Source organism: Ambystoma mexicanum, chromosome 13, assembly GCF_040938575.1.
Source record: "Ambystoma mexicanum isolate Mex_15411 chromosome 13, UKY_AmexF1_1, whole genome shotgun sequence".
In the NCBI taxonomy this organism is placed as follows: domain Eukaryota; kingdom Metazoa; phylum Chordata; class Amphibia; order Caudata; family Ambystomatidae; genus Ambystoma; species Ambystoma mexicanum.
Genome location: NC_090938.1, coordinates 660,236,347 through 660,262,590, shown reverse-complemented (window position 1 = coordinate 660,262,590; position 26,244 = coordinate 660,236,347). Strand labels below are relative to the sequence as shown.

At 51.7% G+C, this 26,244-nt stretch overlaps 1 protein-coding gene across 1 annotated transcript in view; it reads left to right on the top strand.

Annotated features, from left to right (window-relative positions):
- Window positions 1-26,244, top strand: part of NPEPPS (aminopeptidase puromycin sensitive) — a 1,690,513-nt gene that overhangs the window by 601,175 nt on the left and 1,063,094 nt on the right. Inside the window, exons 7-8 of the mRNA XM_069634659.1 lie at window positions 16,511-16,607; window positions 16,695-16,728. Of these exons, the coding sequence (XP_069490760.1) occupies window positions 16,511-16,607; window positions 16,695-16,728 (131 nt within the window). The remainder of the gene's footprint in view (window positions 1-16,510; window positions 16,608-16,694; window positions 16,729-26,244) is intronic.

The following is a 26,244-nucleotide window of genomic DNA, read 5'->3' as shown; positions in this document are numbered from 1 at the left end:
TGCGACTGGTGCAGAGGAAAGAATGTTGATCCTCTTCAGTGCTAAATTCCAGAGGTTCTCTCCTTCTTACTTTCTTTGGCCCACAGGGGTCTTCAGGTGGGAACCATTTAAGGTTACCTGGCAGTACTTAAAATTTTTAAGCACTCGTCCGAAGAATGCTCCTATTTTAAGATTCCACTGATCACTCCGTTTCTGAAAGGGCTCACAAATGTTCCTGATGTCGCCTTTTCAGGTGCCTGTCTGGGAACTTAATTTGGTCTTTACATTTCTCCAGCATTGGGTCTGGCATGGATTCACATGCTCATGAATATTCCCCGTCGTCGGGCTGGGAATCCTCGGTAAAGAAAAAATCAGTATCAGTTTAGTTTCTGATCTGTCTTTCGTAGTAGTAACCAATCACTGATCTCTGCATCATACTGACCACAGCCAATGACTGCCCTCTACCTAAGCCCTGCCTCTGGCAGCCATCTTCAGATTTTTACCGCACGTTCAAGTGTTGGGATCCTCGTGCTATTGCTCTCGAGCATTAGTGTTTTTTTTCGCGTTTTTTCTCAGAAAAATTTCTCTTTTTTCGGTCAAAAGAGCCTCAAGCTCCACCGTTTCTTCATCCGATCAACGGGGACCCGTGTCGGATTCGTCTACGCCCCTCAAGGGTGAAGATTTCGTCGAGCACGCTTTTGGAGGATTCCAGAAGTTTCTCAGGCCCTTCCCGAGCATGGCCCAGGAGAAGGGAAGCTCGACGCCCGGAAAGCTGTTCAGGGTCTGCCCTGGATGCCAGCTTCAGAATGTCTTTAAGGAGGACGAACACTCCCTTTGCCTTTACTGCCTGCATGAGGACAAGACACACGTGGAGAAGGACTGTGCGTTTTCCGGCAATATGTCGGAGCGGACCATGAAGGACCGCCATCAACGTCTCCCCAACTGGCTGGAAGGAAAGAGCCCGTCAGGCGAGAAGAAGTCCGAGCGGTCTTCTAAGACCTTTGAGGGCGCCCCGGCGACGGGGGTCCAACAGAAGGCCAAGCACCGCGAGTCCGCTGGCACCGGGAGCGCCGAACGGTCGGGCTCTACGGGCGCCAGGCAGGGCGCATCCTCCCCGGCGCCATCAACCACGATCCAACGGGGGGGCAGGGGGGGGGGCAGGAGGTCGTCGTGGACTCGGCCTCAACCTCTGAGGAGGAGCTGTTCGAAGTCTTAGGCCACGGCTCTGGCGTGGAAGAAGGCCATCCTGTCGGGAGGGACCCCGACGTGGAAGACGACGAGGGCGTCGAGGGTGCCGACGGGGCTCCTGATCGCCCGTCGGAACTCCCTCAAACAGTGCCGCAAGACAACTCGGTGGCCATTTTGTTGGCTATACAGTCCTTATGCTCGGAGATAAGGACGAGACTGCCGTTACCACCAACGGAGGAACCGCTCCCGACGGGGGACCCGGAGCCAGGCCCTTCTGGGAGGCCTACCCCTAAGAGAAGGATTCATCCTCCACCTCCTTTTCAGCCATCGTGCCCTGCTGAGCCCGCCTCCCTGTCCACGACACGTGGGGATGATACGGGGACTGACACGGCCGCGACGGGTACAGACGACGAGGTTTACGACGAGGATCTCCCGTCCTCACCTCCCACCCGGGCATCCCCGCCCGACGAGATTGGATCGTTTCACTCCATGATCGCCAGGGCATCCAAGCTTTTCCAGCTCTGCCCGGAAGAGAAGAAGGAAGGTTTCCTTTATCAACGGCACGAGACCAAGAGGAAGACGGTCCTCGCTGTACCTCTACTAGACGATATTTGGGATGAGGGCCTCACCCTCCTCAAGAACCCATCCACGACGCCGGCTAGAAGGGATCGGTATGAGAAGAAGTACCGGGTCCCGGACGCGGCCCCCTTGTGCCTTCGAGCACAGCCGACCCCGGACTCGGTCGTCAATGCGGCGGCCAGGAAGAAAGCGGGGGGGGGCCGCGGCCTCTACGTCAACCTCCCCGCCGGACGGCGAGGGAAAGAAATTAGACACGATGGGACGCAGAGTCATCTCGTCGGCAGCAACGACGATTAAGGCGGCCAACGCCTTGGCTATCGTAGCCCGCTACGACAGGGAGTTGTGGTACAAACTGGCCACCCTGCTGGACTTCCTACCAGACAAGAGGGCGGAAGCCCTAGAGATCTTGCAGGAAGGAGAGGTGGCGTCGGACCACGCCATTACGATTGCGACGGACATCGCTGACACTGGATTTCGCCAGTTGGGCAACGGCGTGTGCCTTAGGCGGCGTGGATGGCTCAAGGCTACTGACTTCCGCCAGGACGTGCAGACCAGAGTCATGGACATGCCGTTTGACGGAAACAACCTGTTTGGGAAAACAGTGGACGATTCCCTTCAAGCCATCAAGGCGGACACGGAGACGGCCCGGGCTCTTGGGTTTCTCCAGCAACGGCGGCCGCCCTTTCGGAGCGGCAGAGGCAAACAGGGTGCCTCCAAAGGTTCCAGTGGCGGATTTTCCACTTACCGTCAAACGGCCCGTTCGTCGTCCCAGGAAGCTTACAGGGGACGAGGCAAGTGGCGGACCCCGCCGTCGTCGCCAATGGGGACAAGGCGGCAAAGCCTCGTCAAAGCAGGACTGAACCGGCCGTAGGGTCGGGCCCCCACCGAAGCACCCCGGTGGGAGGCCGGCTGGCGAGCTTCGTCAGCGCGTGGGAGTCCATCTCCACCGACCGTTGGGTGCTGGACGCCCTGGCTCAGGGTCACGCGCTCGAGTTTCTAAAGAGGTGCCCCCGCGTCCCCCCTGTGGCCAGGAGAGAACATCACGTCCCTCAACTTCTCTTGGAGGTAAAGGCGATGCTCAAGAAGGGCGCCATCGAGCTCGTCCCAAAGAGGCTTCGGGGCTCTGGAGTTTACTCAAGATACTTCCTAATGAAGAAGACGGGAGGATGGCGTCCCATCCTGGACCTACGACGACTGAACAAATTCATCAAGGCACAGAAGTTCCGGATGGTCACCCTCCAACACGTCCTGGGTCAACTGGAGGAGGGCGATTTCCTGTCGTCGCTGGATTTGGAGGATGCCTTCTTCCATATTCCCATCCTAAAGGGACACCGAAAGTTTCTCAGGTTCGTGGTCCAAGGGCGTCACTACCAGTTCAGAACCCTTCCCTTCGGATTGAGGTCGGCACCCAGGGTGTTCACCAAGTGCGTCGCACCGGTGGCGGCGCAGCTGCGCCGAGAGGGGATCCACGTCTACCCCTACCTGGACGACTGGCTCATCCGAGCAAAGACGAAGGAGCTCGCCGTGGAGCACACGGCAAGGACTGTCCAACTACTCACGGACCTGGGATTCTCCATAAACTACGCCAAGTCCCACCTGGTGCCCGCACAAGATGCAATGTTTCTGGGAGCGAAGCTCGACACAGTGTCGCTTCTGGCCTCTCCGTCGGAGGAATGGACGAGGGCCATCTTGGGCAAGGTGCAGCGGATGCTGGTTGCGGACGCGGCCAGGGTGAGGTCCATCAAGTCCCTCCTCGGAATGATGTCTTCTTGCATTTATCTCATCCCCCTGTGCAGGCTCCGGATGCACCCGTTGCAGGAGTTCCTGGACGCGCGCTGGATCCAGACAACGGGCAGCTTCGAGGAGAGGATCACACTCGACGAGAGTTTCCGACGAGCAATCCGGTGGTGGGGCACCCGCGTGCATCTGACAGCGGGCATGGACTTCCAGACCCCCGGCCACCAGGAGACAGTGACCACGGATGCCTCCCTGGAAGGGTGGGGAGCGCACACCGACGATCTGCACGCGAGAGGCCTTTGGCTTCCGATGGAGAAGTCCCTCCATATCGGTGTCCTGGAGCTCCGTGCAGTGTTTTGGGCCCTCAGGTCCTTTCTTCCGTCCTTCAATGGCAAGGTGGTGAGGATCTTCACCGACAACGACACCACCACCATGTTCTACATGAGGAAGCAGGGCGGTACCAGATCCCCAGCCCTGTCCAAGGAGGCGCAGGATCTGTGGCATTGGGCTGTCGCCCAAGGGATGTTTCTGGTGCCGTTTCATCTGGCAGGGATAAAAAAACACCATCGCCGACTCGCTCAGCAGAGAGCTGCGCTCGTGCCACGAGTGGGAACTACGACAGGATCTAGTGGACCGCCTCTTCCGACGGTGGGGCACACCCCAGATCGATCTGTTCGCGATGGCGACGAACTCCAAGTGTCGGAGGTTCGCCAGCAGGTTTCCCCAGCCGAGGAGCATGGGCGATGCTTTCTCGTTCCCCTGGGAGGGCCTGTTTCTATACGCGTTCCCTCCATTGCCGTTGCTGATCCGGCTCATCAACCAGCTCAAGAGGTCACGGTGCAGGATGATCCTCGTCGCACCTGCGTGGCCGAGACAGATATGGTTCCCGGACCTTCTGGACTTGTCAGCGTCCCCGTCAATCAAGCTGCCAGTGGACGCGGATCTTCTCTCCAGGGAAGGAGGCGCCATCCTCCATCACCACCCAAAGTTGCTGAACTTGCAGGCCTGGCTCCTGCAGCGTTAGTTTGGCGGCTACGACATACCGGCCGACTGCAGAGAGGTTCTTGCAAAGGCCAGGGCGTCCTCAACTCTTAAATGCTATGGACACAAATGGAAGAGGTTCTCTGTCTGGTGCCACGCACAGAAGATGAAGATTAACCCTCTACGGATTACGGCTCCCCAGGTACTGCCGTACCTTCTGACGCTGGCCAAGGCTGGACTGGCGCACGCGTCCATCAAGATTCATCTTGCTGCGATCTCCCGATACACCAGAACCACGGGGCGTTCGTCTTTGTGGTCTCATCGTCTGGTGAAAGTATTCATGAAAGGACTGTTCAGATCGTTCCCGCCGGTGAAGGCTCCGGCCCCGGCCCCGGTGTGGGAGCTCAACGTGGTGCTGACCAAGCTCATGGGACCTCCGTTCGAGCCTCTGCACTCGGCTCCGTTGAAGTTCTTGTCGTGGAAAACAGTGTTTCTTGTGGCCATCACCTACGCACGACGTGTGGGAGAGATCCAGGCCCTTTCCTGCAAGCCCCCGTACTTGACTTTTCACGACACGAGGGTAGTGCTCAGGACGCACCCCTCCTTCATGCCCAAGGTATCGTCGGACTTCCACCTCAACAAACCCTTGGTGTTGCCTGTTTTCTTCCCGTCGCCTTCATCGCCGGCTGAAAGGACTTTGCACTCGCTGGATGTGGCTAGAGCGCTGAAGTTCTACGTGGACCGCACGAAGTGTTTTCGGAAGACGTCACAACTTTTTGTGAACTTTGGACCTGTCAATCAGGGGAAGGCTCTCTCGAAGGCCTCCATTTCCAGATGTCTCTCCGGCTGTATCAACCGACCGCTGCCTGGCCGTCCGAGAGCCCATTCCACCAGAGCGATCGCAGCTACCACGGCGTTCCTATCTGGTGTGCCCTTGCTGGACATCTGCAGGGCTGCTACGTGGAGGTCGACGCACACCTTCACGAAATTCTACTGCGTCGATCGGGATTCCAGGGAGGAGTCCAGGGTGGCCAAAGCAGTGCTGCGCAACCTGTTCGCCTAAGGTGAGCCTGGTGAGGAGGTAAGAATTGCTTAATGTTGAGTTTGATGTAATGCTTAATGTTGAGCCTTTGCCACCTCCCGTGGTTGTGCATGTGTGTACTGCTATGTATTCTTTATTCATGACCATGTGAATCCATGCCAGACCCCATGCTGGAGAAGGAACAAGTTACTTACCTGTAACTGTTGTTCTCCAGCATGGGTCTGGCATGGATTCACATGCGAACCCTCCCGCCTACCCCTCTGCGGCTCTTCGCTTGGTCATACTGCCACTTCACGTGCTACCAAATCTGAAGATGGCTGCCAGAGGCGGGGCTTAGGTAGAGGGCAGTCATTGGCTGTGGTCAGTATGACGCAGAGATCAGTGATTGGTTACTACTACGAAAGACAGATCAGAAACGAAACTGATACTGATTTTTCTTTACCGAGGATTCCCAGCCTGACGACGGGGAATATTCAGGAGCATGTGAATCCATGCCAGACCCATGCTGGAGAACAACAGTTACAGGTAAGTAACTTGTTCCTTCTGATGGGTGCTCAGTTTGAACCTTTGCACTTTTGTCCGTTGAGATTGTTGACATTGAAGTCTGTTTTGTTGGTTGCAGTTACCTCTGCTCGTAGAGTGAGCGAGTTGCAGGCACTTTCTACTAAGCCACCCTTTACTTTGTTCCGCAAGGATAGGGTTGTATTCCAAGTACATCCGTCCTTCATACCTAAGGTAGTGTCAGAATTTCATTTAAGCCAGAAGGTGGTGCTACCCGCCTTCTATCCTCCTCTGCATCCTAGTAAGGACGAGGAGAGACTCCATAGGTTTGATCCTAGGAGGGAATTGAGCTTTTATCTTTCCAGAATATCCAAGGTCAGAGTGAACGACCAGCTTTTTGTGGGGTATACTGGACACTGATTAGGCCAGGCTGTTTCTAAGCAGACCTTGTCTAGGGGGATCATCCTCACTATTTCAGAATGCTACAGTTTGGCTGGCAAGGACCCTCCTGAGGGCTTGCAGGCTCAGCTCCGAAAGCTCAGGCATCCTATGTTATTAAAATCTGTGCATACCATCTTAGACTGCTCAGAGCAATCAAGCCCCTTCTTACGAAGCAAACTGCACTATCGCAAGAGCAACCGTACTGTCCCGTTTAGACTATGGTAATGCACTACTACTTGGAGCCAACAAGCAAAGTGTGAACAAATATCAGCTTGTACAAAACAACGCAGTCAGAATAATAAAACAGCAATGGAGAACGTAGCATATCCGCGAAGCTTGGAAAGAGCTACATTGGCTGAAGATTTAAGATCGAGTGCTATTTAAATCCATGACACTAGTTCACAAGTGCCTACATGGGAAAGCTCCAGCATATCTGAAATCAAAGATTACCCAATACTTGCCAGCACGATCACTCAGGTCAGAAACACTAGGACTCATAGTAAAACCACATAAGAAAGTAAACGCCTTTCTGATCAGTGCAGCCACAAACTGGAATGGCCTGCCCCTAAACCTAAGATTAGAGGCATATCACCTTGTTTTCAGAAAAAAGCTAAAAACACTCCTGTTTAAATAAACATGTCTATAATACAGTTAGCAATATATACTGAACACTCCACTGTTTGATCTTCCTCCACTGACCAAGTGTCCTGTTTCTTTGTATTGTTGTTGTCGTCCTGTCTTTATGTTGCTCCCCCCCCACCCGATACGCACAGGCTTTCGGCACCCTACAAATGGACAGCCCTGCAGAGGGGTGTACTGGTAAAGAACATCTGTGATGCGGCAATGTGGTCTTCCATACACATGTTTGTTATGCATTATTCCATGGATAGTACCCTTGCTCAGCATGTCACCTTTGGTAAGGCAGAGCTTTACTCTGCCATTTAATTGGGTATGTCTAAATTCTTCTCCCTCCTCCACTTATGGATACTGCATCAGGAGTATGTCATAGATGAGGAATACATTGGAGGACACAATCCATTCGAAGAACAAGTTAGTTACCAACTGGTAACGTTCTTTCGACTGGATGTTCCTCCAACGTATTCCTCATTGCGCTCCCGGCCTACCCCTGTCGAGAATTTCCCATGCCATTACAGCTTTCGTTCCGACAGGGCTAAGTGCTGTCAATGCTGTATTATAGGCACATGTGCCACACTTTGTGAGGTGGAAAAAACAAGAACTGAGGCTACGGGCGCTGTGCGTGCTACTCATAACATCCGATGACGTCGCCCTCGACGGAGGCCTTCAAAGGAAATCGACCAGATGTCATCGATGCAGGGCGCCCTCTGCCAAAAAAAATTCCGAAGCAGCACAACTGTGGACAATAACCTGTCATAGATGAGGAAAATGTTGGAGGAACATCCAGTCGAACGAACGTTACCGGTTGGTAAGTAACTTGTTCTTCTCCTCTAAACCAATCACTGAGCTGTGGGGGTCATACTGCCCCAAGCCAATGGTTGCCCTCTCCTAAGCCCCTCCTCTGGCAGCCATCTTCAGATTTTTACTGCACGTTCAAGTGTTGGGAGTTTGGGAGTCCTCCTGTGTTTCCCTGTGAGCTGATCTACGTTTTCTCGCCCCCCTTTTTTTTGTTAGATTTCTTTTGTTTATTTTTTTACAACTGGAGCCTGTGTCCTCTTTCCTACATCGACCGACAAGCGGGCACCCATTTGTTGGTGAATCTCAATGTCCTTCAAGGGCAGAATCGTCGAAGTTACATAGAAGATTACAGAAGGCCATCGGGCCTACTCCGGACCATGTCAGAGGAGAAGGAGGGAAGTTCACTTTTCAAGCTCTGCTCCAGCTGTGGACTGCGGAAATAGTTTGTGGAGTACAAACACGTTCAATGCATCGGTCTACATCCGGATCACAAGGAAGCGGATTGCTAAATCTGCCTCGGGTTCTCAGAGCAAACCGTGAAGGATATTCCCAGTAGGCTGGCAGTGTGGCTCATCGCCCAGGCCTCTACTCGTGCGGGAAGCAGGGGCATGACCGGCCGGTCCCAAGAGCGTGCATCGAAGTCCTTTGAGGGCGCTCCATCTGTCGGGTCTTAAGACAAGGCCACGTACCGTTTATCTGTTTCCGTTGGGGGCGCCACACAGGCGGTTTCAGTGACGGGCAGGGCGTGCTAATCTTCACTATCTTCCTCCATCTCCAGTAGACAAAGGCGCAGGAAAAGACCACCAACCTGCCCTATAAGGCCCACGCCGTTGATGATAGTTGGTGGCGGCTGCCCTCTCGAAGCCACGAGGGCTGAGCCAGACAGTGGCCAGAGTTTACCTGCCCCCGAGACGGAGGCATCGGCCAAGCCGGAGGCAAGGGCACCGGAGAAGAGGATGCCAACCCTGAACCAGAACCAGACACCCCAGGATGCAAAAAAAGGGAAGGAGGTGGGAGACCTCAGTCATACTCCAGGGCAGGGATATTTCTTCCTCGGACGAGGAGAAACCAGGCTTCCGTTCACACGTTCCAGGAGGACGGCAACAGTGACATTCCCGATGAGGACGACCGAGGTGACTGTGGTGGACCTGCTGACGACAGAGTGGTGCCCAGTAGGTCTACCGCCCTGAACCCTCTGAGATATGTATTGCTGGACATCTTTTCAACCCTGCACACCCTGGTGTTGGAGATTCAGAAACTGAGGTTGACGACACTAACCCCGGTGTCCCTTGACCAACCTCCGGCGAAGAAGAGAAAGCTACACCCTACGCCACGGCATCAACCCCTTTGCGTTGTCCCCCTACCCTCCCGCGAGACACTGGGACGAACACGACAGACATGGGTTTGGTGGGTGGTTGGTCGCAGTGGAAGGCCTCTCCCCCAGACAGGGTGGAGTCGTTCCATGCCATGGTCGCCAGGGCCTCGGAACTCTTCCAACTGACACCGCAGGAGACCAGGAAGGGAAGGGTTGTTATATCAACATGACGCCAAGAGGAAGACAACCTTGGCAGTGGTTCTCCTGGACAACGTTTAGGAGGAAGGCCTGACTTTGACGAGGAATCCAGCCCCGGCAAGAGGGATCGGCTGGAGAAGAAATACTGGGTCCCTGAGTCCGTACCAAGTGCTTGCACGCACAGCCTTCCCAGGACTCGGTGGTCTCGGCAGCAACAAGGAAGAAGTCATCTAACCCCTCATCTTCATCCTCCGTCCCTCCGGATACAGAGGGGAAGAAGTTGGATGCCATGGGAAGGAAAGTTATCTGCTTGGTAACATCCACAGTCCAGGCGACAGGGAGCTGCGGTATAAAATGGCCCCATTGCTGGAGTTCCTACCCAACGACAAGCTGGTCGAAGCACTTTCCATCTTCCAGGAGGGGAAGGTGGCATCGGACCATGCCATCATGGTGGCCCTGGATATCGCAGACACCGAGTTCCGACAGATGGTGAATGCTGTCTGCCTCTGTTGTCCTGGCTGGCTGAAAGCCACCATCTTTTGTCAGGAGGTCCAGACGAGGGTTCTGCACATGCCCTTCGGGGACAACCTTTTTGACGAGTCGTTGCAGGCTATTAAGACGCACTGAGACGGCCCGTGCCGTGGGCACTCTTCAAAACGGCCCATCCTGTTGTGCATCCGGCGGAAAATCCTGCAGATCGTCGAAGGGTTTCTGCGGAGGGTCCTACTCATACAGTCAACCCACCCGATCTGCGACCCAAGAGGCCTACAGAGGACTTTCCGAGGCTTTCGGCGGAATTGGCCGACGTTGCTCACTAGGTGGCACGCAGTCCCCGAAGCAAGATTGAACTGGTCAGGACCCCACCCATGCACCCCGGTGGAGGCCGGCTGGTGGGCTTCGTCAGCGAGTGGGAGAAGATCTCCACCGACCGATGGGTGCTGGATGCTCTCACCCATGGACACACCCTAGAGTTCCAGCAGAGGTGTCTGCGGAAACCTCTGGTAGCCCAGCAGGAGCAGCACATCCCTCAGCTCCTGCAGGAAGGTACGGGCAATGATGAGAAAAGGGGCGATAGAGCTCGTTCCAAAGCGGCTGCAGCACATGATCGGCCAACTGGAGGAAGGAGACTTCTTGACCTCACTGGATCTGGAGGATGCATGCTTCCACGTCCCCATTCACGAGAAGCATCAGAAGTTCCTTTGCTTCATATTACAAGGAAGGCACTACCAATTCGAGGCCCTCCCCTTCAGTTTGAAGTCGGCACCCAGGGTATTTATGCAGTGCCTGGCACCACTGGCAGCCCATCTGCGTCTACAAGGGATACATGTGTATCTGTACATTGACGACTGGCTCATCCAGGCCAAGTCAAGGGAAATAGCTGTCGAACACGCAAAGAGGACCGTCCAGCTGCTGACGGATCTAGGGTTCTCCGTCAACTATCCAAAGTCCTGCTGATACCATCACAGAATGCGCTGTTCCTGGGGGCCAGGCTCAACACGGTCTCCTGCCTGGCGGCCCCCTCGGAGAAGAGGCTAACGGCCATGCTGGGCAAGGTGCAACAGATGTTGGCACTAAAGACCGTCACGGCGCACCATCAAGTCTCTGCTTGGCATGATGTCGTTGTGCATTTATCTGATCCGGCTCTGCAGGTTGCAGATGTGATCCCTTCAGGAATTCCTGGACGCTCAGTGGATGCAGATGTCAAGAGGTTTCGTAGTCAAGGATTCTCTTGACGAGAGTTCTCTCGAACTGTAAGGTGGTGGGGCATGTGCTCCACCATCGCCAGGGACATGGATTTTCAAGGCCCCCCGTACCAGGAGACGGTCGGCACAGACACTTCCTGGAGGGCTGGGGAGCCCACACCAGACATCTCCATGCCAGAGGCCTGTGAATGCAGGAGGAGAGGGATCTCCAAATCCATGTCCTGGAGCTGCGGGCAGTGTTCTGGGCCCTCAATTGTTCCTTCCGTACCTCTAGGGCAAGGTGGTGAGGGTCTTCAGACAATACGACCACAATGTTCTACATCAGGAAGCGATGGGCACCAGGTCCCCAGCGCTCTCCAGAGAGGCGCATGACTTGTGGCACTGGGCTGTCGCCCAAGAGCTGTTACTCATCCCTTTTCACCTGGCGGGAGTCAAGAACACCATTGCCACCTCCCTCAGCAGGGAGCTGCGCTCTTGCCACAAGTGGGAACTTCGACAAGATCAAGTGGACCACCTCTTCCCCAATTGGGGCAGATCCCAAATCGATCTGTTTGCGACAGCGACTAATTTCAAATGCCAGAGATTCGTCAGCAGGGTCCACTAGCCAAGGAGCATGGGGGCATGTTTTCCTGTTCCTGTACTCGCTCCCTCTGTTGCCTCTCCTGCTGCAAGTCATCGATCAACTCAAACCATGCCGATGCAGCATGATCCTCGTTGCCTCAGCGTGGGCGAAGCAGATTTGGTACCTGGATCTTCTCAGCGTGTCAACGTCACCCCCATTCAAGCTGCTCACCAGAGGAGGTGCAATCCTACATCATGACCCAGGATCGCTGAACCTGAAGGCTTGGCTCCTGATGGTACAAGCTACCGGCAGACTGCAGGGAGGTCCTTGCCAGGACCAGAGCGTCATTGACTCTGTAGTGCCACAAGCACGAGTGGAAACGTTTTGTGACGTGGTACCGGACTCGGAAGATCAGCCCTCTGAGGGTTACAGCCCCGCAGATTCTTCTGTACTTGTGGTCCTTGGTCAAGGCGGGGCTGGCGCACGCCTCTATCAAGGTGCATCTGGTGGCTATCTTCCGCTACACCAGGTCTCTAGGATGGTCTGCTCTTTGGTCCCACTGTCTCGTCACGGAGTTCCTTAAAAGACTGGTTTGATTGTTCCCGCCAGTGAAGGCGCTGGCCCCAGCGTGGGAACTCTGTGTGGTGGTTATGAGGCTCTTGGGGGCTCCCTTTGCGCTTATGCATCAGGCCACTCAAGTTCCTTTTGTTGAAAACTGCTTTCCTTGTGGCATCACCTCTTCAAGGAGGGTAGGTGATATCCTGGCCCTATCCTGCAAACAACCTTATTTGAATTTTCACAACACAAGGGGGGTGCTGTGGACACACCCCTTTCATGCCAAAGGTTCTGTCGGAATTCCCCCTCAACGAGCCTTGGTGTTGCCTGTGTTTCCGAAACATACGTCACCGGCTGATGGGGGACTTGCACTTGCCGGATGTGGCTCATGCTCTGAAATTCTGTGTGGCACACACAAAGCGTTTCTGGAAGATGTCTCGACTATTCGTGAACTTTGGTCCTGTGAACCATGGGAAGGCCTTGTCCAAGGCTTCCATCTCCAGGTGGCTCTCCGGGTGTATCACACACAGTCACTGGTTTTTAAACCGAACGCTGCCCTGCTGACCGAGAGCCCATTTCACCAGAGCGTTCGCTGCATCAACAGCGTTCCTGTCTGGTGTGCCCCTGCTGGACATCTGCAGGGTTGTTACACGGAGTTCCATGCACACCTTCACAAGATTCTACTGCATAGACAGGGATTCCAGGGAGGAGTCGAGGGTCGGCCAAGCAGTGCTACCAACCTGTTCGCTTGAAGGTGAGCCTGTTCCGGATGTAAGAGTAATTGCTTCTCTTGAGCCTTGCCACCTCCTGTGGTTGTGTAATTTTGTACTGCTATGTATTCTTTATTTATGAGCATGTGAATCTATCCCAGACCCCCCATGCTGGAGAAGGAACAAGTTACTTACCTGTAACTTGTTCTCTAGCGTGGGTCTGGCATGGATTCACATGCAAACCGTCCCTCTTGCCCCTCTGCGGCTCTTCTTGGTCATACTGCCACTTTACGTGCTAGAAATCTGAAGATGGCTGCCAGAGGAGGGGCTTGGAGAGGCAGTCATTGGCTGAGGGCAGTATCACCCAGCGCTCAGTGATTGGTTTAGGGGAGAAATACAGTTTGCAAGTGAAACTGTTTTTTCTTTTACCAAGGAGTCCCGACCTGACTGGGAATATTCATGAGCATGTGAATCCATGCCAGACTCATGCTGGAAAACAATACCTGTTCCATTTCATACACTCTTGTCTCCACCCGGTATACTCTCCTGCCAGGACTTTATATATGAAACACTTTCCTATCTTCACCTGGTGTACTTTCATGCTAAAACCTTGTAACAGAAGCACTTTAACTTATCTTCATTTGGTATATTCCCTTGCCAGAACTTATTACACAACTACCTGACATGGCCAGGGTCATGATAGTGCAAGACTAAGCATCATGTTAAAAAATATACAAAAACAGCGCCCCTTGTTAGGAGAGAATTCTCTGTTAAGGCTAATTTCCCAAATCTAGTCAGTCCCCCAGCAGCTTTGCTGGATTTTTGGGGTTTAATTTTTTCTCCTGCTAAGAGTGAGACTCTCTTTCTCCCACTCTTAGGCATGATTTGAGAATGTCCTTTGACTATGTAATGTGTTTTATGGGCTATGGGGGTCTTTTACTCCATAGGGCTTCATGGGTTTTTGGCAAATGTGTTCCACAGCACCCTCAGTGCAGTAACACAGGGGTGTCGTAGCGACCCCCCCAACAAAGACTCCATACCCTGGGACTGACTACTGTCTCCCAGGGCATGTAAAGCCACCATTGGCTTTACAAGTCTTAAATTGTGAACATGTGAACAGAACCAGTACAAACCATCATATTGTGGAAGTACTGGTAGGGGTAATTCGATTGCCCCTGGGTCTGTTTTCCAAGGGGGCACTGTCCAGCCCCCCCTTGTCGAATTTCTGGCTGGTGGCAGTGGATACTACACGAAATATTCCATCAGAATATTTCCTATGGGATTTTTCCATTCATTTTAAATGCACCATTTTTTGGTGCAATGTTAAAGATATCGCCAGGTTATTTATTTAATATTTATTCCCCGGTTGGGTCTTTTTGCCAGGACTCGGTTTTAAAATGGCGTTTGTGTTTGCCTCTGAAACTCTAATCCAAGTCGAGCCCTTTGTTCCACTTTTTGGCGGGCTTCTCCACAGAAGCCCTCCAAATGGTGCCACTCTGTCTGGGGTCAACAGGATGTATGGGAGGGGGATTAGGCACCCTGGACTAAGTTGCCTTGGCAACTCAAGTCACACTCTTGTGTGATTGGCCCAGTGGTGAGCCGCCCGGCTCACCACTTAGCATGTTTGAGTGACACTTAGGCTGATGAATGTAGGTTTTTCTGCATAAAAGCAGGGCTTTTGGGACTGGAACTTCAGAAGTCGCCACAGGACCTAAAGAATCTGAAGAGGGGAGAAGCTGAGCCATCTACAACGACGACACCACCGGTGGAGCCCTGCTGTACGAAACTCACCACTTTCCTGACGACAGAGGCGATGATCTTCCAGGAGACTCTTCTTCCCTTTGAGCTGGTGGGACCAACCAGTTTGCCTTTTTCGCCTTCCTGGATCGTCTTGTGGCCGAATCGCCCGTGCCAAGCACCCCGGCAGCCGGATAGCCACGCTTCACCACTACCGCAAATAAAAGGGTAGTACCTTTTAACCGGTAAACTCCGCGGCTGGTTTCTTCCCTGGCAGTGCAACGACCTCCAGCTTTCCTCCACGTCGAGATCTGCTCTTCCCCTGGACGAAGCTCCGACTTGCACCCGCTGCCAGGAACATCTGCCCCTGCTGGAGCTTTCTCACCATTTCAGGTACTGTGTCCCGCCTGGTCTCCCTTGCAACAGACTGTCCAAGGTGTCCCGTAAATCCTTGACTCTCTATCCTGGGGTGACCTCTCAGACCTGTTAACATTACCTTTCTAACTTGATCCAACGTCTTTTGACTTTTCTGCAAAGGCTTTGAGTGCATTTCCACTTGGGCACATTCCGCCTTGCTCTCTCCAAGAGTGGGCCTGGCCTATGAACTTTTTGCTCTACAGTAGACCCTGCCTTTCTTGACTTGCTGTTTCTTAAGTGTTGCTACCGTTTTTTTTTCTCCCTATTCTGCCTTTTTTAAACAAATTATTGGAGTGCCATCTATGGTTACGCGCTCACCTCTGTTTTGCTAAATAAGTGGTGTCTTAACCTAGACTTGTCAAATAATTAATTAGGGAGGTGTATATACTTCTAGTGACTGTGTTTGAACTTGCTTGACATATTAGTGCCAGTGTATTTTTACAAGTGTGTTTTTTAAATAAATAATTATATACTTTTATACCAAAGCTCTGGTCAGTGTTTGCTTGTGCTACTGTATTTTTAGCCCTATTGTGTATACTCTATATACTGCCTAACTCTTCTTGAGCGAAGTCCGACTGCTCAGCCACAGCTACCAGGTAAATCTGGGTGGTGCAGACTGCTACCAATTGGGTGTACTGCTAATACCTGTAGACTTAAATTTCTTTCAGTGGTCCCTAAGGGAACTGCACAGGTTTCTGCCTAACACCCCTCACTACTTACCAGTATGAATCACACTTGCTTAAAGAGGTGTTCTAGCTCCATACACTTTCATTCTCTGTCTCTAGAAAACCTAAAGAACTGCCAACATGGTCACATTAAAAGTATTGCCGCCCAGGTCATAGGCAAGGTACTGTTCGATTCACACACTGCTGCGCTGCTGAGAAGTGCTGGAAGCATCTTACACTGCCCACCAGTTGACCTCACACTTGCTCTGGACGGTAAAATGGAAAGTAAGACTTCATGCCTATTCACTCTTTGGCTTCTCTTACTGAGGCTGCCATTACCCACTGCATTGTCTTTTTTTTTTTAAACGACCTGGGCACACCTTTGTGCTCTCCACATAGAATATTTGTGACAACGCCACGTTCATTTGCTTTGCAAATGTTTATTTCCAGAACCCACCCTTTAAATCTGCTCCTGTTTTATTTTATTTTAAAACTATCTGCATTTGAACCCTTCTCCATTTGTTACTACCCCTTGTGCAAGCATTGCTGTGTTACAGGTTTCTAGTTTGCAGCAGTTTTTCAGGATGCTTTTCTCAAGATGCTTGTACCTGAATGTAGAGCACCCCTAGGTTTCCTGTCTATTATGTGAAGAAGCTAATGGCTTATGATGGTTTATTTTTTTTATTTTATTTTTTTTAGAAAATACAAAACATTGTCACATTTGGGAACAAAATTGGTCATTCTCGTCCATTATGCATTTTTTCAGGTTGCTGCCAAAACATTGCCTTTTTATAAGGAATATTTCAATGTCCCGTATCCACTTCCCAAGATCGATCTCATAGCAATTGCAGACTTTGCAGCAGGTAAAGTTTATATTTTTGGCCTTGTTTTACTACTTTGCTGAAGTGTGATGGGCCTCTCCTTCAAAATATTTTCCTTCTTTTCTAAAGGAGCCATGGAGAACTGGGGCCTTGTCACGTACAGGTAAGTGCTCAGTGGTCTTGTTTCAATTGAATTAACCTATGTATTTCTATATTAGCAGTTAAATATAGTTTGTTCTGTATAATAGAAGTTCCTCCACGGCTTCTCAAAACTACTTATTTAGAGGTGTATGTTCCAATATAAAATCAAATCTGCAGCTCTTCTAGGGTGACCCCTGAATTGGTATACATATTTTATTACAATTCCTACATATGGATTCTAAACCTTTGGAGCTGTTCTACCTACACGTGGACCCAAATGCTAAAAATGTACTGTCTTGCCTATACCTAGTTTTAGGAGTTCCTCCTATGTTAAAGTGACATCTGAAAGGCTAGCTAATCGGGAGGTCCTTCAATTGCTAGCTACTGAATTCTCCTCAGTCCATTTTGGTGCCTTATAAACTCCCACACACATTCTGGAGCATGGGTTATAGATCTCCTGCTGTAGGACATTTGTCATGCAGGCCATTTTGTTTGATCTCTTGTGCATCAGTGTTTGCGGTCTCAGTGCTTGGATCCAGCTTACATTTCCGTTTTCGCCACATTCTCCACACAAGTTTTATCTGGACTCCGTTTTAATCTTTTTTTTTTCTGAGGGTCGATCGTTCTTTTTAACTAGATTGCATTTATTTTGAGTACACTTTCCCCTTTTCAAGAGTTCTGTTAGGAGTCCACAATCTCATTTACTCGTTATGATATTAAAATTACATCTTTTGCCTTTGTCTGCTTCTTCCCCTCTGGATTACTTACATTCTTAATAACGACCTTATCTCAGTTTTACCATGTTTCTCCCACACCCTGCTTACATGAACTGTAGTCTATGTTGGGTTATTATTTTTATTTAATTTAAAATTGTATTCAGCGCTGGCCTTAACCAGAGGGTCTCGGAGCACCTCACAAAGTTCAAATTGCAGAAAGTGAAAATAGTTACAATGTTTTCAGAACCGGATTAGAAGGTTAAGAAAGGAATGGGAGGGAAGATGGTGTTTCCAGTGGGGTATGGACAAAGGGATACATTTTTGAGGCTTTTGTGGAATTTGATGATGGAAGGTGCAGCATAGGTGTGGCGTGGACAGTGTTCCCTTCTTTTGGTGCCTGTTGGGCAAGGTTTATATTTTGAAGGGATTGTGTCCTTCGATGTATTCCTCATCTTAGATATCTCCTTCCAGCTCTGCTGGCCTCGGAACATTTTTTCTCTCTAGAGGGCGCTGCGCGTCGACGTCCTCCGAGTCGATGTCCCTAGACAGCCGCCGTGTCGACGTCATCCTGCCTATAAAGGCCGCGCGCAGCGTCCGTTGCTCAGTTCCGTTTTTCCGCGCTTACTCCGTGCCTCGGAATACCGTTGCTCAGTTCTTGTTAGATTAATCCTATTTACTTCGAGTTATTCGATCCGTACTCGATGGCTTCCTCGTCGGGACCGACAACTCCTCGATCCGGCTTCAAAAAATGCCGAGATTGTGGGAAAAAGATGTCGCTGACTGACCCTCACAGAGTTTGTCTGTGGTGTTTGGGAGCTGAACACCATTGTTAGGAATGCGAGGACTGTATGTCCATGACAGTTAAGGCCCTGAAGGAGCTTTGGTGGGAAGTTGGAGAAAGGTAAGACTTTTAAAGCTTCTTCTTCGTCGACGAAGTCGAGACACTAGTCTCCTCGTCACCATTCGCGCTCCAGGTCTAGGAGTGGGTCTCATCACTCCTCAAGATCGAAGCACTCGAAGAGGAGACGTCGAAGATCCCCTTCTCCGTCTTCCTCTTCCTCTGTTTCGCCAAAAAGAATCTCTTGCCCCACGAAACATAGTTCCCGGGCTGAATGGGAGGAATTCCGCAAAAATATGATGAGCGTCTTCGAGAAAGCGGCCTCGACCCCCCTCGAAGACTGCCGAGAGCGATGCTCTTGTCGAAAGACCCGAAGGTCAAAAACGCTGCGAGTCGCAGTACCCGGCGAAGGAAACCTCTCGAGCGCGTCTCGAACCCTCAAGTAGGACTATGACCTCCAAACCTTCCTCGAAGGTTCCGTCGACACCGTCGACGAGGGTTCCGTCGAGGTCCATGTCTTCGACGCCGTTGTCGAAGGGACCTTCGACACACAGGTCTGTCGACTCGACGCCAGCTTCGACACCGGCATCGACGCCAAGAAAAGTCACGGTTACGACACACCCAGTGACGATCCCCAGGTCCTCGACGTTGATGACTTCGAGATTGTCGAGTAGAATTCCAATTCTGTCGAGGTCTTCGAGGCCGCCGCCTTTGTTTTCGACGCCACGCTCGAAGCCTTCAACGTCGGCGTCGACGACATCGACGTTTTCGAGGCCGATAATGACAAGTTCGGCTCCCTCTGCCTTGGAAATGGGATTTACTCCCTTTATGAGTTCAGAACAATTGAGAACTATGTCCTCAATTTTGGAAGAGGGTGAATTAACAGGAAGACACATTTGAGTTGCAGGGACCTGTAACCCCAATTAGAGAGGAAATTTCCTCTGAAGAACGCAGGTTAAAGGATCTTCATGATTCCTTACATGAGGCAAGTGGGTTAGACACTTCCCCTGAGGTGGAATTTGCTAGGCCAGACCCGGGGGAGCATGCTGAAACCCCCTATAGAGAGCCTTAATGGCCAGGATCACAGAGTTCATGGGGTGGTCTGCACCTTCAGAATCTTTCCAACAAGATGACCTCACGGATATTCTTGACAAAGGCCCACAGGAGGATCCTGTGGTGCCTTTTCATAAAGCTCTTCAGAGGAAGATCATGACAAACTGGGAAACCCCATATGTAGTACCAGCAGTAAATAAAAAACTGTCTACAAAGTACAGGGTATCTTCTACAGACCCGGAGTTTTTGTCTAAACACCCATCCCCAGAAAGTCTGGTGGTACAGTCAGCATCCGACTCCCTTTCGTCCCATAGGAACCTCTGCGAGGGGCAAGTCCTTTCGCTTCTACTCCGCATTCGGAAGAGGTAGAGGACCACCGGCTCAAAGGGGACAAAGAAGAACTACCCGAGTTGGACGGGGTAGATATTCAAAAGCCGCAGCAACAGCAGGTGCCTCTTTACCATCGGCATCTGCATCAGCCGCCCCAAAACCACTCTGAGGACTTCCCTCACAGGACACCTGTAGGAGGCAGGTTGACTCAACATCTGGCGGTATGGCAGGCTATCACGTCAGATCCTTGGGCATTGGAAACAGTTGCCCAAGGTTACTGCCTGCCTTTCCTACGTATACCTCAGAGTCATCCACCGGGGATCAGCTCTCAGAAATCTCCAGATCCTCTCCTCTTGCAGGAAATTTTGGACCTGCTAGAGAAAGGTGCCATAGAACCGGTACCTGTAGCGGAGAGGAACAAGGGCTGGTACTCCCCTTACTTTCTCATTCCAAAGAAAGACGGAGGACTGAGACCCATCTTGGACTTGCGAGAATTGAACAAATTCCTCAGGAAAGACAAATTCAAGAAGGTCACTCTTTCTCAGATCCTCCAGGCCCTTCAGTTCCAGGACTGGTTGGTATCTCTGGACCTTCAGGACGCTTATTTCCATGTGCCTATCCATCTCAAACACAGGAAATACCTGAGGTTCGCAATTGGCAACTCTCACTATCAATTTCGAGTGCTGCCATTTGGGCTGACCTCCGCCCCGAGGGTCTTCACCAAGTTAATGTCGGTAGTGGCTGTATGTCTAAGGAGGGAAGGGATTCACGTCTACCCCTACCTGGACGATTGGTTGATCAGGGCTGTTTCTTCGGAACAAGCTCAGATCCAGCTAAATCACGTGTGCCACTTCCTTCACAGACTGGGCTTCTCCCTCAATTTAAAGAAGTCACAAATGATACCATCGCAGAGACTCCAGTTCATAGGAGCGATCCTGGACACTTCCCTGGGAAAAGCCTCGCCACCAGAGGTGAGGGCTCAAGATATTCTACAGATGGTTACCAAGTTCCAACATGCCCAACGTCTCCCAGACTTCGACTTTTTGAGGTTGCTAGGCCTCATGGCATCCTGCATTTTCCTAGTGCCAGAGGCTCGCCTGAGAATGAGATCCCTCCAGTGGGCACTGAGGACTCAGTGGGCACTGAGGACTCAGTGGTCACAATTCTCAGGGAGAATGACAGATCTTCTTCAGGTTCCCGGCAGGGTGGGCCTGTCAGTAGAACATTCTGAAAGGAGAACAGTTTTGGCAACCCTGGCCGGATATAACAGTAGTCACGGATGCCTCACTCACGGGGTGGGGAGCCCACGCCAACGACTTAACCATCAGCGGTCGTTGGTCTCCATCGGAGTCCAGACTACATATCAACCTGTTAGAGCTGAGAGCCATCAGACTTGCGCTGAAGGCGTTCCTGCCAGCTGTACAAGGGAAGAACGTCCTGATAATGATGGACAACACGGTGGCCATGCATTACCTCAACAAAAGAGGAGGCGTAGGATCACTACCCCTGTGCAGAGAGGCGATGCAGCTCTGGTTTTGGGCAATCCGAGAAGGAATCTCTCTATCGGCAGTTCACCTAGCCGGAGAGAAGAACTTGACAGCAAACGCTCTGAGCAGGCAGAACACAGTCTCCCACGAGTGGGAGCTAGCTCAGGAAGTCCTTCAAGAGATCTTCGCCCTTTGGGGAACCCCTCAGGTAGATCTGTTCGCCACCAGCCTAAACAGGAAATGCGACCTGTTCTGCTCAAGGGAATTTCCCCAGAGAGGAGCTCTGGGAGACGCGTTCATAGTGGACTGGGAGTTTCCGCTTCTGTACGCGTTCCCACCGGTCCCTGTCATTCCTCAAATGATCAGGAGGTTGAGAAGGTTCCGGCGAACCATGATCCTAATTGCCCCGGATTGGGCCAGGAGAACGTGGTACCCGGACCTTCTAGACTTGTCCATCTGCCCTCCAATTCGACTTCCACTCAGAGAGAACCTACTCTCACAGAAGGGAGGTCAGGTTCTCCATCCAGACATCAAAACCCTCAACCTTCACGCTTGGCTTCTGAAAGGCTGAGGTACAAGGATTGGGACCTCCCTGATGATGTTATGGAGGTGTTGCTTTCGGCAAGGAGGCCAGCAACAAAGTCTTTATACCGCTGCCGTTGGAACAGATTTTGCAGCTGGTGTAGAGAACAGAATATCGACCCTTTTTCATGTGGTACACCAATGGTTTTGTCTTTCCTACTATATTTGGCAAATTCAGGCCTTCAAGTTGGCACCATTAAGGGCTATCTCGCAGCGCTATCCATCTTTAAGCGTACTGCGGAAGAACCATCCTATTTCAAATTACCCTTGGTAATACAGTTTCTAAAAGGGTTAACCAATGTTTATCCCCCAAGACCATTCCAAGTTCCCCTTTGGGATTTAAACTTAGTACTAACTTTCCTGATGGGCACACCTTTCAAACCTCTCCATTCTTGTTCGTTAAGATTCCTTACCCTTAAAACTGTTTTATTAATAGCACTTAAATCTGCTAGAAGGGTGAGCGAATTACAAGCTCTTTCTTGTAAACCCCCTCACACATTATTTCACAAATACAAAGTTGTCCTGCAAGTGAAGCCTAATTTCCTCCCAAAGGTGGTTTCTGAATTCCATATCACTCAGAAGATTACCCTACCATCTTTCTATCCTCCTCCTCACCCGGGGAAAGAGGAAGAGAGGTTACACAGGCTAGACCCTAGGAGGGCTTTCAGTTTTTACATCAGTAGACTAGCCAGGATGAGACAGGCAGACCAGCTGTTTGTAGGTTACGCAGGTCACAAGCTGGGGTTACCAATAACTAAGCAGACCATTTCCAGGTGGATCATTCTAGCCATTCTGGAATGTTATAAACTGGCAGGGAAAGAGCCCCCTCAAAACCTTAGGGCTCATTCGACCAGAGGTATTGCAGCTTCATTGGCCCTCAAAAGAGGCGTGCCAGTTAAAGACATCTGTGCGGCCGCTACATGGTCGTCTGTCCATACCTTTACACGTTTTTACAATTTGGATTCCTCCTCTAGTCAAGAGACTAGGTTTGGAAGGGCTGTACTGCATTCTATTCATCAATAGAAGACAGCGTGAAGTCAGTACTCCCTCCTCCGATAATAGAATACTGCTATGGGAGCCTATCTAAGATGAGGAATACGTTGGAGGACACAATCCCTTCGAAGAACAAGTTACTTCTTACCTTGTAACGTTCTTTCGACGGGATGTTCCTCCGACGTATTCCTCATCGACCCTCCCATCCATCCACGCAGATCTACTTCCCTTGTTGTTGCAGCTTACGCTCCTTCAGGGTGATTAGTTTAGTCCAGAAAGTATTATTGTGGGCTACAAAACGGAACTGAGCAACGGACGCTGCGCGCAGCCTTTATAGGCAGGATGACGTTGATACGGCGGCTGTCGAGGGACATCGACTCGGAGGACGTCGACGCGCAGCGCCCTCTAGAGAGAAAACATTTTCCGAGGCCAGCAGAGCTGGAAGGAGATATCTAAGATGAGGAATACGTCGGAGGAACATCCTGTCGAAAGAACGTTACAAGGTAAGAAGTAACTTGTTCTTCTGTGCAGATTATCTTGCAGAGTAGGATGTGTATAAGATTTTGGTTTGCTTGTCCGGTGTTTGTTTTGAAGGTAGGATAGGGATTTTAGTTGGATGGCCTAGTATAAGATGCAGAGCCCTGTGAAAACGATTTTCTGGGGTATTGGTAGCAAGTGGAGCTGGAGTGATGTGTGTGTGTTTGGATAGGTGTTGAGTCCTGCTGCTGCTTTCTGTATGGCTTCCACTGGAGTGAGTACGTTGTTGAGGAGTCCAGTAAGGATAGCATCGCTGTAGTCCAGCTTGACAAGAACTAGTGCCTCCACTGTTATGGAAGTAGTTGGGGGAAGAATGCATCTCATTTTGCAATAATGCAGTACAGCTGTTGCACGTTTTGGTGGCTATGACAAATGGCACTTCTACTGTGTCCCTCACCACCGTAGTGGTCTTACAGCATCTAACCTGTTTTGAGCGATTTCAGACCTGAATTTCAGACCTTAGTTTTGCAGGCTGAAAGGAAAAGTGGTGGGGGATTGAGAAAGAATTTTATGTATAAGACAAAACAAGGTTAGCTGGACCCGGGAGAGAGCCAGGTTTGCCAAGCCAGCTGATCCGTAGAGTCTGCGCCAAGGTTTGTTTGTGTATAGAAGTGTGCGTGGAGTTAAAAACATGGGGTATGGGATAAAATGGGGGGGGGGGTAGAAATGTTGGACTTAGGTATCAGAGGCAATAACCAGACTTGAATTCATTGCGGTTTAATGTGTTATGACAATATTCAATTTGTTAAAAACCTAATCTTGCAATCTGTGGAGAATCTGAGGGGATTCCCCCCACAAACCTTGTCTGGGACCCTTATCTGGCTAGGGAAGGGCAGGCAGTCTCTGATCCTGACCCTGGGGGTGGTGCACATGCAAGAAGATCACATGGGGCGGCAAGGGAGGGGGAAATCGGAACAGGAAGACTGGGAGGAGCCCCTTTTAACTGTCCCAGTATCCCTGCCCTTCTGCTGACCTTTTGCCAATTAAAAGTGGGACAAACCAATTTCTTGAAAATGGCGTACATGTCCCAGAATCCCTCGGGGACTCTGACGAAGAGGGCTAAAGACGCATGCAGAGGTAAAGGACAGGCAAGCAGGCCTAACCTTTGCCAGGGTCAGGCAATTAACACTAAAGGCCTGTACATGAAGCCTATTTCCCCACCTGAGAGGCATAAAAGTCTGCAGCTGAAAGAAGCTGGAGCAGAAGCTGTGAGGTCGGCAGTAGAAGAAGCAGAGCATGAGCTGGCAGTTCACAAGGACGTATGACCACTTGAGGGATGCTGGAACTAGAGAAGAACTGATTCTCCAGCATGGGGTCTGGCATGGATTCACATGCTCATGAATATTCCCCGTCGTCAGGCTGGGAATCCTCGGTAAAGAAAAAACCAGTATCAGTTTCGTTTCTGATCTGTCTTTCGTAGTAATAACCAATCACTGGTCTCTGCGTCATACTGACCACAGCCAATGACTGCCCTCTACCTAAGCACCGCCTCTGGCAGCCATCTTCAGATTTTTACCGCACGTTCATGTGTTGGGATCCTCGTGCTATTGCTCTCGAGCGTTAGTGCTATTTTTCGCGCTTTTTCACAAAAAACTTCGATTCTTTCGGTCAAAAGAGCCTCAAGCTCCACCGATCCTACATCCGATCAACGGGGACCCGTGTCGGATTCATCTGTGCCCCTCAAGGGTGAAGATTTCGTCGAGCTACACTTCGGAGGACTCCAGAAGCTTCTCAGGCCCGGTCTCGGAGATGGCCCAGGAGAAGGGAAGCTCGACGCCCGGAAAGCTGTTCAGGGTCTGCCCTGGATGCCAGCTGCAGAACGTCTTCAAGGAGGACGAACACTCTTTCTGCCTTTACTGCCTTCATGAGGACAAGACGCACGTGGAGAAGGACTGTGCGTTTTAAGGCAACATGTCGGAACGGACCATGAAGGACCGCCATCAACGTCTCGCCAACTGGCTGGAGGGTAAGAGCCCGTCTGGCGAGAAGAAGAAGAAATCCGAGCGGTCTTCTAAGACCTTTGAGGGCGCCCCGGCGACGGGGGCCCAACATAAGGCCAAGCACCGCGAGTCCGCTGGCACCGGGAGCGCCGAACGGTCGGGCTCTACGGGCGCCAGGCAGGGCGCACCCTCCCCGGCACCATCAACCACGAGCCAACGCTCTGGGTCGGGTAAGAGGAAGGCCGAGCACCCGGCGAAGCTCCTGGAGAGGCCCCGGTCGAGCTCTAAGGCAGAGGAGGAGCGTGGCAGTGCCCCCTCCCTCAAGGATAAGGCGGTGAGCGCACCTAAGGTGGTGAAGGCCTTGATCCATCCGACCAAGCCCTCTATCGAAACGGTCGCGGCGGCCCTGGCTCAGCCTGTGGTGGCTACACCAGTGGTGGCGACCTCAGGGCCCAGAATCTCCCTGCCTCCGCGGAGGGAGTCTTCCTTTGTGCCCATCGATAGGACCCCCGTGAAACCCTCCGTGGGGAAGAAGGGGGGGCAGGGCGTCGTCGTAGATTCGGCCTCAACCTCAGAAGAGGAGCTGATCGAGGTCTTAAGCCACGGCCTAGGCGTGGAAGAAGGCCAGCCCGTCGGAATGGACCCCGACGCAGGTGACGACGACGACATCGTCGAGGATACCGACGGGGCCCCTGCTCGCCCGTCGGATTCCCCTCTGCCAGCGCCGCAAGACAACTCGGCGGCCATTTTGTTGGCCATACAGTCCTTATGCTCCGAGATAAGGACGAGGCTACCGTTACCGACGGAGGAACCTCTCCCGTCGGGGGATCCAGAACCGGGACCTTCTGGTGTTCCCCCCACCAAGAAAAGAAGGATCCATCCACCACCTCCTTTTCAACCGTCGCGCCCCATCCAGCCCTCCTCCCCGTCCACCCGAGGGGATGATACGGGGACTGACACGGCAGCGACGGGTACGGACGACGAGGCATACGACGAGGATTTTCCGTCGTCGCCTCCCACCAGGGCTTCTCCGCCCGACGAGATCGGATCTTTCCACTCCAT